The sequence below is a fragment of the Drosophila tropicalis genome, unplaced genomic scaffold (genome assembly GCF_018151085.1).
Source record: "Drosophila tropicalis isolate 14030-0801.00 unplaced genomic scaffold, ASM1815108v1 contig_158, whole genome shotgun sequence".
Classification (NCBI taxonomy): domain Eukaryota; kingdom Metazoa; phylum Arthropoda; class Insecta; order Diptera; family Drosophilidae; genus Drosophila; species Drosophila tropicalis.
In genome coordinates this window covers 14,181,300-14,199,978 of record NW_027172602.1, presented here as the reverse complement: position 1 = coordinate 14,199,978, position 18,679 = coordinate 14,181,300, and the positions used below count along the sequence as shown (strand labels likewise).

The 18,679-nt window shown below is 40.3% G+C and overlaps 6 protein-coding genes across 6 annotated transcripts in view; 4 read left to right on the top strand and 2 right to left on the bottom strand.

Annotated features, from left to right (window-relative positions):
* Nucleotides 1-105: 105 nt before the first annotated feature.
* car (vacuolar protein sorting-associated protein 33A) lies at nt 106-2,952 on the top strand. The gene is made up of 2 exons (XM_068283650.1): nt 106-1,890; nt 1,962-2,952. Exons 1-2 carry the CDS (start codon nt 448-450, stop codon nt 2,409-2,411), a joined length of 1,893 nt encoding a protein of 630 aa, XP_068139751.1. The 5' UTR covers nt 106-447; the 3' UTR covers nt 2,412-2,952.
* Nucleotides 2,953-3,536: 584 nt separating this feature from the next.
* HLH3B (Helix loop helix protein 3B) lies at nt 3,537-4,929 on the bottom strand. The gene has a single exon (XM_068302795.1). The coding sequence runs from the start codon at nt 4,762-4,764 to the stop codon at nt 3,700-3,702; it is 1,065 nt and encodes a 354-aa protein (XP_068158896.1). The 5' UTR covers nt 4,765-4,929; the 3' UTR covers nt 3,537-3,699.
* A 76-nt stretch (nt 4,930-5,005) lies between these two features.
* LOC137586676 (YEATS domain-containing protein 4) lies at nt 5,006-5,831 on the bottom strand. The gene has a single exon (XM_068302797.1). It carries the CDS (start codon nt 5,705-5,707, stop codon nt 5,006-5,008), a length of 702 nt encoding a protein of 233 aa, XP_068158898.1. The 5' UTR covers nt 5,708-5,831.
* Nucleotides 5,832-10,071: 4,240 nt separating this feature from the next.
* Fcp3C (Follicle cell protein 3C) lies at nt 10,072-11,068 on the top strand. The gene is given in 4 exon segments (XM_068301168.1): nt 10,072-10,075; nt 10,148-10,236; nt 10,238-10,762; nt 10,834-11,068. Coding segments are annotated over 4 exon segments (804 nt in total). The 3' UTR covers nt 11,020-11,068.
* Nucleotides 11,069-11,267: 199 nt separating this feature from the next.
* LOC137571887 (thioredoxin domain-containing protein 17) lies at nt 11,268-12,306 on the top strand. Its single transcript, XM_068283580.1, has 2 exons — nt 11,268-11,628; nt 11,863-12,306. Exons 1-2 carry the CDS (start codon nt 11,484-11,486, stop codon nt 12,123-12,125), a joined length of 408 nt encoding a protein of 135 aa, XP_068139681.1. The 5' UTR covers nt 11,268-11,483; the 3' UTR covers nt 12,126-12,306.
* Nucleotides 12,220-18,679, top strand: part of dnc (phosphodiesterase dunce) — a 161,790-nt gene continuing 155,330 nt past the window's right edge. Inside the window, exon 1 of the mRNA XM_068283568.1 lies at nt 12,220-12,349. Coding sequence (XP_068139669.1) covers nt 12,344-12,349 — 6 coding nt within the window. The 5' untranslated portion in view covers nt 12,220-12,343. The remainder of the gene's footprint in view (nt 12,350-18,679) is intronic.

Below are 18,679 nucleotides of genomic sequence, written 5' to 3'. Positions count from 1 at the left end.
AAATAGTGGCTTAAAATAGTGGCATAGTGTGGGTGTTCATCAGCGCTGCCACTTAAACGTCTGCTGCCAGAGTTAGCAAAAAAGGATATAAAATTATCGAAGAAAGCGCTAGTTATAAAAACAGCAAAACTGTCGAATAGAAAGAATATTAGACTCGTATTTATCACATAATATATATAGTTCCCAATGTGTTACAAACGTTTTTCATCGTAATTTAATTTAAAGTGTGTGTGCTAATCTTTGACTTTCGTATTGTTAAATTATCGATAACACACAGCTCGTCAGCTGTATTATCAACTCAGAACAAACACAAACCGAGGTCCTCTTAATCTAAAGCCGATTTTGTACGTGGGCGTATAAAGAAAATTAATAGCAAAACCACTCCAATTTTAAATCCAATCCAAGTGCTGTTGGAAATAATAAACTGTTTTGGATCTGTGAATTGAAATGTTTTCATATTTGAGAGGCCAAGGCGGCCAGCGAGTAAATCTGCAGCTAATGCAGGAGTCGGCTTGTCGTGAGCTGGTGCAACAGTTGGACAGCATCGATGGGCCCAAGGTCATGGTGCTTGACGAAATGATAATTGGTCCGTTGGAGCTTGTTACCAGATCGAAACTGTTTGCGGATCGTGGCATTACCCTGATGGCCCTTAAGCCGGAACTACATCTGTCCAAGGAGGTGAACAACGTTGTGTACCTGCTGCGGCCACAAGTGGCTCTGATGGAGCTACTTGTGGGTCATGTTAAGGCCAATGGGCAAGCGGGTCGGCAATTTCACATTCTCTTTGTGCCGCGTTGCTCTGTTCTCTGTCTAAATCAACTTGAGAATAAAGGGTTTCGTAGTCACTTTGGGCGTATCGAGGAATTGCAATGGAATTTTCTTCCATTGGATGCGGATGTTGTGACGATGGAAATGCCACAAGCTTATCGCAATGTAAGCGTCGAGGGCGACACAACTTCCTTGTATCAGGCTGCAGTCGGACTGGTCCAAATGCAGCGTCTCTATGGAAGGATACCCAAGATCTATGGCAAGGGGGTAAACGCTCAGCGTGTCTGGGACTACGCCAAGCAGCTGGGTAGGGACGAGAAGTCTCTATACTACGGCGATAAGGGAGCCATCGATCAGTTGATTCTCCTGGATCGAGGCATTGACTTGCTTTCCCCCTTGGCCACTCAATTGACGTATGAGGGACTGATCGATGAATTCTATGGCATAAGGCAAAATAAGTTGACCTTGCCAGCCAACCATTTCCACGCCGATAAAGTGGGCAATGGTAAAAGGGTGGGTAATGGACAGCAACAAGAGGATGCCCCACTTCTCAGCAACGAATTAAAGACCATTATGCTGCATTCCGGTGAGCCACTGTATGGGGATCTGCGCAACAAGAATTTTAATGAGGTAACCAAGTTGCTAGCACGCAAAGCACGTGAGATTCAAAACCAAATGAATGAGAATGCTACTGCCCAACGGAAGACGGTGCCGGAAATGAAGAGCTTTGTGGAGGAACTACTGCCACAATTGTTGGCCGAAAAGAATGCCACCTCGCTGCACACAACTATTGCGAGTCTGATTCTGAATCAGATCAGTAGCGATGCCTTTACTGACGACCTGGCAGCCGAGCAGGAGTTTATGGTTTGTTCGGACATCGATAAGCCAAGTGCATATATTGAGGATCACATCGCTCGCGAATCGGATTTGCGCCTGGTCTTGCGGCTAATGTGTCTACAATGTGCTGCCGGCTCGGGTCTTAAGGAAAAGGTGCTCAATTATTACAAGCGCGAGCTGGCCCATGTCTATGGGCTCGAGGTGTTGCTCACCATTAGCAACCTGGAGAGGGCTGGACTCTTATACACGCAGACCGAGTCAAGGGCGTACGCTGTACTCCGTAAAGTAAAGAGAGAAAAAAGTCTTGCCTTTTTAAAAGCAAGAATAAATCATATTGACATTTTTTCATTTTCCAGACACTTCACCTAACCGTTGACGACAATGTTGAAGTGAATCCAAAGGATATAAGCTATGTACATAGCTTTTATGCCCCACTCACTGCACGTCTTGTAGAGCAATCACTCAAACCACTTGGCTGGCAGTCGCTCAAGAGTCAAATCAATAATCTGCCTGGTCCCACATTTGAAGATTTTCAAGCTCCACTCATTGGCATCAGTGGAAGACCCAACGAGGGACCCATAGGGTCGGGTGGGGGAGGTATAGGATCTGGCAGTGGCGGCGGTGGCGGCTCTTTGCTTCATGTTCCTCGCGTCGTACTTGTTTGCTTTGTGGGGGGCTGCACTTTTGCTGAAATAGCCGCTTTGCGTTTCCTTGCCGCCCAGGAGGATAACAACGTGGAGTTTGTGATTGCCACCACAAAGGTAATCAATAAGCACACATTTTTGGACAGTCTGATGGGATCTTGAGGTCATCATCTGAGCCGGCGAGAGGCTTATCGCTTGTCCAGCGACTGTGGCCTACTAACGCGTGGATGAAACGCGTCGGGACCTTTGAGGGCTGAAAAGTCTGGTTTGGTGGGTAGCCTGCAGTTGTCCAAGAGTAGGCGTATATCTGCTTCAACTGTGTCTCGTATGGGAGTATATAGGCAGAGAAAAAAAGTAATCCATCGGCACCGGTATCTAAATATGCAAATATACATTCACATATAAAGTTATAATTATATGTATAAATGTTAAGAAAAGTTATATTATTATTAATATTGAAATATTTATTGATATCTATATATCCCATATATATTTAGACCAGCAATATAAATTTAATTTACTTTCTAGTATTTAATTGTTTAAGTGTAACCAAAAAGTTTAGCATAATCCTTAGCCGGGCCGCTGGCTTAAACGTTTCTTGAATTTCAATCCATCATTTCAATATCTAAAAAAGTATTGTTATATAAATGTATATATGCATGTAATTTATTGAATTCAATTAAATCCAATATTACTCACTTAATTGTCAAAACGAAGACGATCCAAGGATCTCTCTGTATATATTCGGATCGGATTGGTATACAAGTTAACAATCTATCGACTCATCAACATGATACAGTCTCCATGTTTATGTACGCGATGTGCTGCAGCAACATTGGAGGTTCGTGATATAGATACGTATAGCTTATGAAATAGTCAACCGATTTCATTTAAATCGTGGTTTTGAGTTTGCATGTGCTTGATTTTTAAAAGATTTTAATGGAACGTGAAATTTGCTACTCTTAGAAATCAGAAATGATTTCGTAATTCGCTTCAAATACAACTGAATTAAAGCAATTAAAGCTGATAGAAATTCAAGTTGAATGATTTTTACTATTTTTTTTTTACTTTCTCTTTAAACAAGAATCGATTCGAAAACAGTTTTCCCTGCCTCTCCTCGTAGACTGAACTGGGATTGCAATTTACTTGTGATAGATTCGGGTTTCCAAGTCGCCAAAAATAAGCACAAAGTCCATTGGTTTTAGCCATCTCTCTTATCTAAGGGTCTTTATTTATGGAATTCTATTTGTTGTGGACCCTTTTGAGCTTCAGCATCCAGACAAAAACTAATTATGAATAAATTCTTATATATTTTAAGCAAATTAGGCTGTAATAGGTTCTATAAAAAACACAGCATATACTAAGAAAACAATTTAGGGTCGAGGAAAGATTAGGGTAGTCTTATGTATATTCTCATGTATGAATGTAGCTGCCTGCTGTAGATTGATCTTTAGGTCTTGCGTCGTTTGCCCAGACTCAGATCGGTGGCAATGTTGCTGCCGTCCATTTTAGAGCGTCGTTTATTGCTGCTGCTGCCCTTGACCGGGATGTTTGTTGGATTTGGATTTGCCACTGAAGTTGCCGATGGTGTTGGATTTGGAATCGTCTCATTAAAGTTTACCGAAATTTGCTCTGTCTTAATACCAATTGTTGGAGCTATCATAAGGAGATCGTTGCCGCTGCGTAGTTGCTGCTGCTGCTGCTCCAAACGTTCGCACTTGATGAGCCTTAAGGTATCTGGCGCATGACCATTGATCATACGATTATCATTATTATTTGGCTCATCCACCAGTGGTGGTTCACTGGTGGGTTGACGCTGCTGCCAATCCAATATACCTGATAGCAATTTGATATACTTGATGGCAGAGCGAAGAATTTCGTTTTTGGATAGCTTTTTATCCGGCGGATGAGTGGGCACCAATTTCCTGAGTTCAGCAAAAGCCCCCGATACATTTTGTTGGCGCCAACGCTCACGGGTATTTGTAAAGACCTTACGGACCCCTCCACCACCAGGAGCAGTATTGGCAGCACCCACATTGGTGGAAGCAGATGAACCATTGAGCGATGAGTTTAACGTCAATGAGCCACCATTGCGACTGGGTGAGCCGCGACTAAAGAGATTTGCACTGCCGCTGCGAGGTGAATTGGATAGGGAACGATTGCCATCCGCCTGGCCGCCACTGCCATTGAGCACTATGTAGTCCCTGAGATCTTCGTCATCCTCCTCGGTATCGTTGAGAGAAAAATCTGATAAGTCGCCATCGGATATCGATTCGGTCTTCGGCTGCAATTGAACATATGGGGCAGCATGACGCAATAGCGCCGGCGGCTGTCGGCCTCCAGGTGGACCAATTGGTCTTGGTGAGCTATTAACAGGAGCCTCCTCTCGTCGGTTGGCATGGCCGTTGCTAGTGCTGGTCATTGAGGCCGAGTTGGAGGAAGCGGATGCACTCGAGGCACTGGTGCTGCGTTCATCGGCATTTTCAGCATTGCTGCTCGAAGGAAGCCAGGCCATGATGACGTCTGCTCTGGTTTAAGTTTCTCTGGCAAATGCCAAGTAGCAGCAGAAATCACCTTGGATGGCAATCCACCACCAGAATGGAACAGAAGGCGTGGCCTAAGCTTCTTCAAACAAACCCTTATTAAGATGGACAGACAGAGAGAGATAGATAGAGATAGAGAGAGAAATAGAGAGAGAGAGAGAGAGAGATAGAGAGAGAGATAGAGAGAGTCAAATAAAATGGATGGAGATGGGGCTAATCCTTCTTATCCAAAGGGGGCAACAATGGGCCACGTATATTCAGTCGCCATTTGGGTTGTTGCGGTTTCTGTGCTTTCACCTTATCCTTTTCCTTCTTCGTCGGCGACGACAATTCCTCCATCTGCTCCCGGCTGGATGGAACCTTTGACGGTGTTGGTGTGGTCAAAGTCACTTTCATACTCTCCGATGGATTAACAAAAACCATACGATCCTTATGCTCTTCGCCCTTGAAATCATGTCTTATATCCAAATAATGTTTACCATTCAATATACCCTTCGGCTGATATATATATGTTGTTGGCGTCATTTTCAAATCCGAATATTCTACTTGAATCTCAATGGGAAAGTCCGTGTCCAGCACCTCGGTTATCTCGAAAGGCGAGGCATCGGCCACATGCAAACGCAATGGGAGACGGGGTGACATCCGAAAGCTAACTCGCCTCACATAGCAACCCATATCCACATTGTCCAGCTCCCGTATATAGACACACCAGGTCCGCTCCACCACCTGCGGCTGGTAACAATCCTTTTGCTCCAGCTTGCACCCAATAGCGAACTCCTTGCATAAGACCACACGGTGCCCCCCACCGCCGCCCATCAGAGCGCTGCCGCCTGTCGTCGAGTAGAAACGATTGCAACTGAACCTCTGGCAGCCATCCACCACATTCTGATGTTGCATCAAGTTCGTATAGCTCATGGCAAGAAACGGGAGCGAAATGACAGAACGAAACGCCAAACAACCAAAGAGTTTTAGCCAAACCAGAATAACTGACAATTTCTATAAATATATTTTCAGGAGATTTGTCTTGAATATTTCGAGAATTTCTTTTCAACTTCAAGTCAAGCATGTGATTTCAAAGTCAAGCATGTGATTTATAATTTTTTTGGAGTCAAGGCCGACTAGATCGATCTTAGCGTATAAATGATGATGATGATTTTTTTTGGCGGATCTACGGAGGCTGAAAATGGGGTAATTAGAGAGAGTCCTTCAGTCCTTTCAGATTATACCAATATCCGTATAAATTTGCATTCCATTAGTGTTATTGAAACGTTCTAAAATCGATTTGCAGAATCTGCAAACCTTTTTCAAATTCAATACCCAAGACAAGTTTAATCACAACAAGACTAAGCAATCAGTCCTGTGATATCCTGTGAAATAAGTCATAAGAAAGGAAGCAAATGCTTTCTGTCTCTATCTCCTTGAACAAAAAAGGAAAAGAAAATGGCCCGCTTCATGGTAATTAAAAGTCTTAGCCCTTCGACACAATGGAAGAACCAAAGGAAAAAAGTAACCCAAAAGCTGAAAAAAGTGAGCAAAGCAAAGTTTTCGTCGATTAGCGTGAAAATTTCAACGGTATTTTGAGAACTCGCATATTAGTCAAGCCCTGGAACTAATTAGCCACACCCGAGATGGAGGGCTACCTCCATCTCCAACTTCTTTGCGGCTGTCCAATGAGAAGCGTTCAGGGCGCAAGCGCCAGGCAGGATAGGCGGAGCCTGAACCTTTAGCAACCCCTGGAAAAATTCTTGTAAACCGTTAACCGTTTGGCTGCACAACTGAAAATTTCTGTTTTATTGCTATTCATTATTAAACTACTATACTTTTATCAGTTTAATGGAAATCGTGATTTCGGAAAGTCGAAAAAGTCAAGAAATGGAAGCCGGGGATTCACTAGGTACTTTTTCTGCTTGTTGACCATTTTGCGGGCCCGCTTCAAGTCTCGATGGAAACGCACTTCTGGAGAGAGTTTGTCCTTTGATTTCTCTTCACGGGTCTGCCGGGTCCTTAGTTTGAGCAGCCTCAACATGCGTCTGGAGGGATTGATAAAGGTTATCGTCTCGATATGTTCGCTCAGGACACATGGCTGCTCTTGGCCAAGGGCATCAAAAGATTGCAGCTTGAGTTGATGATGGAATATGGTACAGGAGTGATGCACATCGCAAAACAGTATTGTGAGAGTCACATTCAGGTCCTGACTGCAGTACGAGTTGCTCTGGAAGGGGGGGCCCATCCACAATGCTAATGCAATTGGCGCATTCGTCGCTGAAACGGAACACAACCTGCTGTACAAAGTCGCCCAGATGCAGTTCATCCTCATCAAGCTCGGCGGTTTTGCCATTGTTTAAATCGACCGGTTCTGCTTTCACATAGACACGAAACTGGTGGGTCCAGCGACGGTCGCGTGGCTCATCCAAGCGACGCGAAATACTCCCAATGATAATCCGTTTGTGATGCTCCTCCGAACGTTCATTATAATTCTGATCCAATAGGTAGCGACTCTGAGTGATATCCATGTTCTGCATCATTGCTAGCCGTCTCTTTGGTCCTTGTCTATATACTGGATACGAATTGTTTCCTCATCTACCTCGCTGTGAGTGTGTCCTTCTGGTCGGCTATTTATACTTATTTATTCGGAATTTATCTAAAATTTGTTGTTTAGCCTTGTGTTCCAGTTCTGTTTATGATTTCGAATGATCCGACTGATGCCTACAAAAAAATAGCTACTGACACTAACATACTAAACCTGGTCATGGCCTACTGACATCGTTCGGATTGGAAGGGAGCATCGAGAGAAATTTGGATAGTTTCTGTTTGGTCGAAGCCTGCTACATACATGTTGTCAACGTTTGAGGTTCATGGCAGCATTTCTTGAAAATGTCGTAAGGAAAGCAGATTCATAGACATCTTTCTAAGGGCATAGTTTAAAAGCTTATATATAAACTTAATATCCCTATTTAATCTACCAATGATGAAAGCAATTTGACAATGTTTTGTAGAGATTTTTGATATATTCATATTTTTTTATGATATTGATAAGCGGCTCAACCAGGCAGACCAGCCACGTGCCACACTCCCCGCACATCATTGTTCGGCGTCATCACTTTTGGATTAGATCGAACGACCCCAAGACACTTGGGCCTGAGAAAGGCACTCTAATCCGGCTCACAGGCGTCAAGCCACACTTACACACAGCCAGAAAGGGGTGGAGCAACCCTCGCAATGACTTTTATATGAGCTAAACTAAGCGGCTTAGCGGCAATCAAATGAAAGTCAAACAGTCGCCCCGTCGACCGAGAGCATCAATATTGAAATCAAAATCAAATTAGCACCAGTTTTGGTGGCTAATTTTGATATTTTTTTTTTATCATTCCAATGGCAGGAAGTAAGCTGAAGTTTGAGGTTAAAGGACACGTGTGTGTGCGGGTCAGCGATAAGGAATTGCACACGCACGTGACCTTCTCCCCCAACCTCCTCCTTGCCGAAATTCGAAAGGTCAACGTTATCACTTTCAATTTTCACACCCACTCGAGCTGCATTTTTCAACTAATGCTGCCAATTAATAAAATTCAATTACTATGATAAGAAAGTTCTATTCATGGGCGCTGCACTTTTTTTTTATTGCCAGAGGGCGTGGCTAGTCTAGTCGATTGAGCGTCGCCCAGTTTTTAGAAATGAATGAAATATATGGATACATATCAATATGTATGTATATACGGCTGATATCATAGCAAGACTAGAAGAGACTAATCTAAACTAATCTAAAGGGATCTAGCCTCTGCAGCAGTTTTGTCTGAATCAGTCAATTGAAAATTACACAATTTAAATCTATAGAGATTTATTTTGAGTGCCATCTGGTTTATATAAACTAAAACGAATTCTCTTTAACTGAACTTGCTTACAAATCAGGCATTAAATCAGCTTTATTTATCAGCGTGGCCATCATTTGATTCACATTTTGTGTAGATTTCTTGTTGACTAACTTTAAACAAATGTTGCAGTTGGAACTTCGGATATAGGGAGCCGAGAGTATTACAGTTGGATAGCAGTTTTCGTTGAACAGGCTAAGAGATTGGTTAGAATGTGGGCGAAAATTCTACGTAGTTGCTATTGCTTGTGTGGTCGTGGAATAAATATAAAGTCCGATCTCGAGTCGGATTCCCTGTCTGGTTCGTACTTTAGGCGTTCCACGTTACCCATCAGGCCGGAGGCAACGACCACAGCCAGGCCAGGGGTTCGAAGTCTGGGGGATGATCTGGAAATGGCGATGTGTACTTATCCCAAGGCGACAGGATCAAATCCAGCTACTACAACCACTGTGCATTACATATTGAGTATCTTTACCAATACGGATGAGGAATTGGTCTTTCAAAGTATTGCATGTCCATTTGAGTCGCAATCGACCGAGTTAGAAATTCAGGTCCTTTAATGGCAAGGCAGAATCAATATCGAGAAATATAAGTTATAAGTTAATTAAACAAAAACAGCCTATAATCAATATCAAGAAAATAAATTTATATGGTGAATTAAAAAACCCACTTTAAGCGCGATACATTCGATTTTCGAGGAATTACTTAAACCTTAACTTAAGCATTCCAAATCAATGTTGTGGTCAGTGGGTATTTAAATAAAAAAAAATTTAAAATTGAGCGCTCAAGCGCTATCGATGCTCATTCTGGGAATTTATCGATTTTATCGGAGCAAGTCTATCGGTTAATAGATATTATCGGAGCAAAACCTATCGATTAATCTACATTTCGGAGCAAAACCTATCGAAAATCGAATTGAATTTGTGCACTTTTTTAAAAAATTATTTTTAACGTTTTTTTTTTTTTTTGTTCTATTTGTGTGGCTTTCTTCTGGAAACTCAGTTCAAATCTGCGAAACTGCTTTTAAAGAAGAAGCTTCTTATAAAATATATTTTTTTAAAACTTTAAGGTGGTCTGAGTTGAATTGTGTTATGTGTCACTAAATATTCTATTGTGAATTTATATGTATACTTGAAGAAAGTCTTTGAATATCAAACAACACCTACTTTAGAACTTCTTAAAGTAATTCTTCATTCAATGTGCAAGCACAGCAACTTTGAATGTGCCATCCACCGTGACCCAAATAATAAATGGCCATCGTAAACTTGAACTTCAGTAGAAATGGAAGTGGAAAAAAAACTACCGTTTAGAGGTCGCCAACAGAAAAGTTGCCGATGCTTTGCAAAAAATAATGCATAAAATGCCAGCGACGAAAGCTAATGTCAAACAGAAACTGATCGAATTCAGACGAAAATGGGTAAGATGAAATAGAGAAACTAAGCGAAAATATCACAAGACAAAAGCAAATTACTTTCTGTATTTTCAAAAGCTAACACCTTTATTTGGAAAAATGTGCTTATTGTGATGCTGGTCCTCATCCTAAATTGGCATAAATTGGAATCCTCGAAAATTGCCTATAAAAAAGCCACTCTATGGTAAGGGTAATGCGCTTAAAGACAAACGTTTGAAATGGAAGCCAACTCCGAAGATTGGCAACGAATTGGAAGTGACTACGGTTGCAGCAACCACGACAGAGACTATGGATTGGCCAGCACCATTGGAATTTGTCATAATCACGACGCCAAGAAGTCATCCCCTAGAAACAACAACAACGCAGGAGGTGGAAATAGACTCGGAAGAGAGTAGTAGTTCAAATGCCTTAACCAGCGAGAGTACGACTCCCAGTGACGGCAGCACAACTACCGCCTCCTCTTCATTCACCTCAAGTCTGGATAATACTTTACCACTTCCACCTACACCGGCGCCTGCGGAGACGGGTGACTCAACAAGCAACCAGCCAGTTCCCTGCACCTGCGGTGTATTCTTGTCCTCTCAAATCCCAAATGGCTTGCCAGAAACTCCACTGATAATGAACGAACTTGATCGCATGTATCCATGCAATGCGATCGGACGGAAACAATGCCAGACTAAGTGTCTCGAAGCGGTAAGCTAATGGAGAATGGAGGAGTGCGAGACAACGAATCTCATTCATAATCAACTTTCGCTTTCTTTTAGATTGTCCAACATTTACCCAATTCGGCAAGTATTGTGTGCTCGGCATTGGGTCACGATTGCCACAAGGAACGTGCATATTTGTTTATTAAAAACTGCCATAATCAATGGGTAAATACGAATTTGCAGGCCGGTCGAGAATATTGCTGTAGGAATGGTTTACCCTATCGTTGTCCATTATTGGGTTGACACGAAATGAGTATTTGAAATGCACGCAAAATAAACCTTAAAAACAAAATATTATTTTCAATTTGGTGGGACTTCTTGATCTTATATATATTTATTCTCAGAGAGAAAAACAAATTAAAAGCGGTAAATTTTGAAAACAGATATAAATCGATAGTTCCACTTATAACCAAAAAATGTATCGATAACTATCTTTGTTTTTTTTTTTTTGCGTGGTATTTTCGCATGATACGGCCACACTAAGCCGGCAAAATTTTGTTGTTTATATTTCTTTGATGTTGTTTTTGCCATCAACTGATAACGGAATATAAAATAGCAGAGTGCAATAAACTAATCGCCGATTAACTATTAAGGGGGAGACAGTGGAACGTGGTAGGTGGGCAATTGAGTGAAGATAAGTCTACGATAGACCTGACTGCAGACCACAAGAGAAGCCAGAAAGCAACAGCCAAACTGTCACCATCAACATGCCGAAATTTGTGCCAGCACGTGGATACAAGGAGTTAGATTTACTACTCCAGAGCTATAATGCCCAAAAAGATGTTGTCTACATCTATTTCTATGGCGAAAAGGATAGCAAAGGCGTAAGCTGGTGTTCCGATTGTGTCGAAGGTAAGTAAGATATCAAAGAAGAAAAAGAGAGAGAGTGGCGAACAGGAGGGCGCCAATTTCGACTTCAACGAACTGTATACATATGTATGTATATTCTATCCCTTTTGTCAATATTAACATCAATCGAAATCCAAAGTCTACAATATGGAAATCTATGAGTTCTCGAATCGTCTAGGGAAGTCTTGTGACCTTCTCACGTGACTTTACTAATGATAAATATTTTGCCCATTTCAGCTGAATCCACTATTTCGAAAGGATTCACGCAGTTTGCCAGTGACGATGCTGTTGTTGTGCAAGTCGATGTTGGCAATCGTGAGGCATGGAAGGATCTTAACAATGACTTCAGGAAGCCACCATTGAACATCAGTGTAATACCCACATTAATACGCTGGAAAGGTGTCGAACGTTTGGAGGGTGATCATTTGCGGAACATTTCATTGCTCGAGCTGTTCTTTGAGGAGACGACTCAAAATAATAGCAGTGCGACAAAGCCCTAGAGTATCGATGTTATCGAAGTGTGCCTAGTGTAAACAAGTGAAATTCACATGAGACATTAGAGAGAGTGCACACACTGAGAGCGACAGGGAGAGAGTCCGCACCAGAGCGAGTATATTCGGGAGAGCGCATCAGGAGAGTAAAATAAATTGTTGAGTCAAACTCAAAATACGCTCAAAATAATTTCACTGCTCTATAAAAAGGGAAGAGACGAACGGAAATGACGGTAAGAGGGGTGGTTATGGTTGGGTATATTTGGGGAGCTTGGGATTGCTTGGGGAGGATGCATGTTCCGTTCGTTCAGTTGTTCGTTGTTCGGTCGACAGGTCGGCATTCCGGCTTTGGCATATTCCTATTTTATTTGCACGCACGTCGTCGGGCAGGACGAATCGTATGGGCGCGCGCCGCGTTTATCCGCTGGTGTCCCCACAAAAACAAAACCCCGCACCTTAACTAAATTCCAACGTTCGCAAGTAGTCCGTGTGTTTCACTAGCAGCAGCAGCGACAACAGCAGCAGCACAATCAAATATAATAACGGTAAACATTGGCACGCGGACGTCTTACACACTCGCACACACACACACACGCAAATATATGTGGATGTATGTATATACAAGGGTTAAAGGCGACCTCATCCCACATATTTTTCGAAGAATTTTTTCTTCGCTGCCGCAATTAACTGTTGCACGTTTCTTTCGATTTGCTTTCAATTGATTTTTGTTGATTTGTTGCTTCTTCGCCATTTGACTTATTTTATTGTTATTATTATTGTTGTTCGTCAATAATAATAATAATAATAACAACAAACACACTTGGCCATCATTTGGCGTTTCGGTGTTAATAAATGTGAGTGTCAAAAAATATTTGAACAACTTGAGACACATGGAGCAAACGAACGAGGGAGCAGGCGGGAAGAGTATATACTATAAGTTTATTCAACAAATGATTTAGTGATCGGCAAAATCTGTGTGTGCTTCTTTAATAATTTTTATGATGTAAAAGTAAAGATCTATGTATTTCCATTTTTTTTGTTTTTTTTTTTTTGTGAAAGTGAAACAAAGAATATGCAAAATTTAAAGCCTACTTTTTGGCTTAACGGCATTGCTTAAACTCTAAAAGATCTGTGAAAATGCTTCCCAAATTAATAAATGGAGAGCCGGGTGCAACATTTCATTTTAGAATTCAAGTCCTATGCAATTTGTCCCACGTTCCTATCGAATTTTCAATTTATTAAGTAAAGTAAGAGCTATTAGTAAGTGAACATGGACAACGGCGAGAATATAATTGACTTTATAATCTTTTGAAGTTCATAACAGGAGATTCTCGAAAACAAAATGAATAATGAATGAATGTGTCTTGAATTTGGAGTTATTGGAGTTAGTGGGTCAGGTACAGCATGGACTTCTAACTAAACTGTATCCTCCTCGTTGAATAAAAAGTTGTACAAAAAATAAGAATCGAATTTTCGATTATGCATATGTTCATATATGTTTCGAAATCAAATTCTAGATGTGCGCAAGTGGGCGAACAAATTAAAAAGCAAAAAAAAAGAAATAGATTTCAGATACAAATAGAAATAAATGTCAATTAAAAACTAAAAACTCATACAAAAAGAGAGAGAGAGGAAAGATCTTAATGAGGCACGTAACAGGCCGGACAGCTGACCGACGGGTATATAGGTAGATAGATAAATAGGTAGGATAGGGTAGGGTAGGCAGGTGAATGGAAGGTGGATTTGTCTCGCTGTTTTTGTTGCTATTGATGGCCTTGCCTATCTCTTCATTGGCACGAAAAAAAAAATACGAAGACAAAAATCAGCGAAATGTCATTAAATGGCTCGTAAAAATTGTGAAGAGAAATATACGTAGAATAAATTATATTAAAGATGTTTTTTATGGCAGAAAATAGACATGGGCAAATATGACATACTTACGTACTATTTCATATAGATGGATAAATAGACAGATTCAACCTCTATAGATAGAAAAGATATAAACATAGATTATTGGATTAGTGCGGGGATCTCTTGGATATTCCTCTCGATTTGATATACCTTATATCTATGTACATATAAATTCCGGTGTGTGGCGACTGTGGGTGGGCTGTGGAAACGGGGAGGGGATGGGACATTGCCGATTTATAGTGTCATCCAAAATCATAATTTATTAATAATTTCTTGTTCTCAATGTGGGTGTATGTATATTTTTCCTCTGTATCTATTCTGTATTTTTGTATCTATACAGATAGACAGATATTTATATGTATTTATATACATACATATTCACACACACGCATTGTATATACATATGTATGTATTTATTTATTTTGTTGGTGTTTTTGTTTTATATTAAATTGACGCATTTAGTTCAACAAGAACCACAAATATTTGCAGTGCATATATCCTCATATACAACAAAGTGTGTTGGAGAGTGTATCTACAAAAAAGATATAGTATCTGCTCATACATATATCAGATATGTATATACAACACATGCGAACCGAAATTCCGTATATAACTAAGCCAAAGATTTTGCTGAACTCTCTATGCTCTTTCATCCGATCATTCCTACAATCATTGGGATGATGCAGTCCTCTATTCAATGTACATACACTATACATATAGTATTGATGAAACAATTAGAGTTTCATAAAGAGATTCTCACACGCGATAATATCGTACGATATCTAGAGTTCTGTTTGTTCGGAAATTCATTGCTTGACATATAAAACTATCTATATGCTCACTCGTTTCACAACTTAAAACACTGTAGTGAAGAAAATCCCGAATTTGAAAGTGCAAAGCAATATATAGAAAGTACATATGTACATATATGTACATATGTATATTTATAAAGGTAAATAACTGACCTTTTCACATGAAATTCAGATGGGTGGTGGATGGGGTAAATCGGTTGGAGGGAAGAAATCCGAACAGCGTTATCACTACACCTGGAAATTAGGTAATGGGCCACATGTGGTCAACGTTCATCACATTAACCAAACGAATACAGAAATAAGACCGATTGAGAGAGAGAGAGAGAGAGAGGGGATGGATAAGGGGAGAGGGGATCTTCAATGGAAAGCTTATCAAAAGTTGCAGAACATTGCTATATCTCCTTCCCTTTCGCACTCGTTCTCGTTGTCATGTTCAGGTTCTGATAAGCAAAAGCAAAACTATGTAAAAACTGCTACAACGTATAAAGGGAGGGAAGTGGAGTGGTGAGGTTGCAACGCTAGGAAGGAGGTGGATAGTAGAGGCAAAAGACAAATAAACAAACAAATTGCCGCCAACGTTGCTAATGACGACACAAGAAAGTAACGGCAGCTGGGTCAGTTGGTGAGACGAGAGGTGTAAAAAGACGGCTAACAGGGGGGTTAACAACAACAATAACAAGAAAAGCGCGCTATTTGAAAATCGTTAACAACGTCAATGGCAACGAGAGACAGGCAAGAAGAAAGAGCCACAACTTCGGCTATGACGTTATATTGTATACCCTACTTGTTTTCACATTCCACTTTGATCGTTCGTTCTCCATGAAAATACATATGCAGGAAAACTTCATATAGGTTTATTCATTTACTTTCGATCTTTTTTGTTAAGATCAATTCATCGATTGAAGTCACTGCAAACTTTCCAACAAAACCAATGTGCCCGTTCGAAGGAAAGAGTGTCTAGGGGAAGAGAATTTGCAGCTCTAGACCTGAGCCTCTGTTCTGCTTGCAGTATGCGGTGGCAATTTCTTCTATGCTTCATCAGGCCCCTTGCATTCATTCTCCCGCTCTGTCTCACTCGCTCGTTCTATCTCTATCTTTGTTGCGCTTGGTGAATTTTGATTTGAACTTAGAATTCGATTGTAGATTTTTCAGTTCATTTCTCAGTTCAGTTTCGACATCGAGTCGCTTCTGTTGGGGTTTTTCGATTTCAATTCAATTTAAATTTGTTATGCGCTGCGCTTGCCTTAATTGTAATTAAAAACACAACAACAACAAATGCCAAAAACTAATTAATCATAAAGCAAAAACCAAAATAACAAATATATATGTATAAATGAAAGAATAGAAAGAAACAAACTACCAAACGGCCAACATCTCGATCGTTTGCTTTGGCCTGAAATGGCGCAAGCAACAACTAAAAACTGAGCGTGATTGCCGATCGTGATTGTGATCGAAAAGCAATAACAACAGCACACACACACACATATATGTATGTATGTATGTACGATTACATATAAACATACGTACATAGACAGATTGATTGCAAACGAATAGAAGAAGAAGAGAACAAATGTTTGCCCTACAAAACATACAAACACACATTCTAGATATGTACACACATGGGAGAGGAGCAGACATTGCGAGCACTGGGCAAATAGGCCTTGAAATTGATGAAATTTATTGCAGAATACCCCACGCCGAAAGATGATTACGTTTCATCGGTGAAGTTTGTACACCCTACTATACTAGAGCTATGTATAAATAAAACAATCTCTCTCTATGTACAACATTTAATGCAAAAAATGTTTACAAACTGCTCCTCCGACTCCTTTATAATCCAAGACAGCTTTTCACTTCATTCCAGCTAAATTCGATTGATTTTAACTTTTTGCTTGTCAAATATGTTCATCCTGTCGTATGAGTGATATTTGTTGTACTTGTTCGAAAAGGTTAAAAATTTTAGTTAAATTTCTTGTTGACTGTGTAAAGGTTATTCATTTTGTTCTGTGTAGTAACACAAAGCATCCCAATTCGTTTCCCCCAGCAATTTTTCAATTTTCTGGTCTTAATGCCTGAGCTTATTGTTAATGATATGTTATTCATTTGGATGGTTTTAATAGACTTGTCATTTGTGTGTATCTATCAATCTATCAAATTGCTTAAATCAATAAGAGATCAGCTTGAAGTTTCAATACGATTGAGTAAGGTAGACAGTGGAGTTGTTGGATCCCTAAAAATGAAAAAAGAAAATAAGAAAACAAATTACCTAATGTTAAAGTTATGATTTTAGAACATTCTTAATCTCTAAAATGTATTTACAGTTTTACTTTAGAATATATACGTACATACAAATATGCAATGTTAAACGAAATTCCGTTTTAATATCAAAATTTATATTGTTTTAAAAGCGCATTCAACTGTCTATCAACTGCCAAAATCGATCACATGTCATCACCTTCCTGTTCTCCTCTCCTCCTTGACCACATTCAACTAGTTGCCCTTTCTCACGCCACCCACTCTTCACCCCCTTCTGATCCCCTTTTGCTGTCTGCAGCTTTTTTTTCTGCTATCGCCTCTATCTGGTTTGCGCTTTTCATTTTCATTTTTATTATATTGCGTGTGTGATGATTATTAAAAAAATCTTCTCAATATACATATATGTATGCATGTGTGTGCCGAGAACCTATGTGTATGTGTGCGTGTGTGTGCGCTTTTTTCTATTTCCAATTTAGTTTTCAATTTGAAGCACAAAAGCAGAGGCAGGCAGTTTCATTTCGCGTCGCGTTGTGCTTGAGCGACGATCTATCTGGTTGCCGATCTCTGCCGATCTACCGACCATAACAAAGACCCACACTCAGACCAGTCCCACCGATTCTAATCTCGTTCCGGTTTCCATTGACCACCATCATCTGCCGCTGAAGATTTTTAAAGCTGGGTGCAATCACAGCGCACACATACGAACATAGCGGCAGTAGTAGGGAATGTAAATGTGAACGGTAAAAAGCAAATCGCGAACGCGATTTTCCTCTGATATATCTCTCACTCTCTCGCTGTACTCCCTCGCCGACGCTCCATCAAAGTGTGTGTGTATGTGTGTGCGTGTTGTGTTTACAGTCTAGTGTTGATAAGGGCCGCATAAATTACGCTAAAGTAAACGTTGATTGAAATTTTTTTTCACATACGTATGTATGTATGTATACGTAAACGTTCGTACATACCTACATATTTATTGTGTATTTTATAATTTTTTTACTGTGGCAAAGAAAAAGAAGCAGAAAGTTAACGTAAAGTTATCAGAAATCAAATAATAATAATAAAAAAAAAAAAAAACTGCGATAACCAAATTTAACGGAAGCAAAAAAGAAAAAAAAAAAACGGGGGAAGCTGATAAACAACAGAAGCTAACAGAAGAAGAAGAAGACAAGCCAGAGAAGTACTAACTAACAAATAAGAAGAAGACTTTGCAGTAGCAGCGCGGCGTCGACGGCTCAGCTTCAGTTTTGAGGTGAGTTTTGAGTGAGTTTTTTTTTGTTTACTCTGATGATGGGGCCCTTCTCACGACTGCGCAGAGTGTGGATTTCGGTTTTTAGTTTTTTTTTTTTTGGGTTTTCGGTTTTCTGTTGTGTGTGGTTTTTGTTTTTGCATTAACGGGAGGCTGGCCAAAAGAGCAGCAGCAACAACAACAACAACAACAAACAGCATCAGCAGTAACGACAACAAACAAACAAACAAAACGAGGCCCAAGCAACATTTTTAAACAGTGGCAGCAGCTTTTCGCACATGAAAGGAACAGCAAATTCTTACACGTAAAGAATTCAAAAGAAATCTAATAAAATAAAT

Bases quoted from the DNA above. Each gene is read 5' to 3' on its own strand.
- car (XM_068283650.1), top strand. From the start codon at position 448: ATGTTTTCATATTTGAGAGGCCAAGGCGGCCAGCGAGTAAATCTGCAG. The intron at 1,891-1,961 runs GTAAAGAGAGAA...TTCATTTTCCAG, and splicing joins CGTACGCTGTACTCCGTAAA to ACACTTCACCTAACCGTTGA.
- LOC137571887 (XM_068283580.1), top strand. From the start codon at position 11,484: ATGCCGAAATTTGTGCCAGCACGTGGATACAAGGAGTTAGATTTACTA. The intron at 11,629-11,862 runs GTAAGTAAGATA...TGCCCATTTCAG, and splicing joins GTGTTCCGATTGTGTCGAAG to CTGAATCCACTATTTCGAAA.
- HLH3B (XM_068302795.1), bottom strand. From the start codon at position 4,764: ATGGCCTGGCTTCCTTCGAGCAGCAATGCTGAAAATGCCGATGAACGC.
- LOC137586676 (XM_068302797.1), bottom strand. From the start codon at position 5,707: ATGAGCTATACGAACTTGATGCAACATCAGAATGTGGTGGATGGCTGC.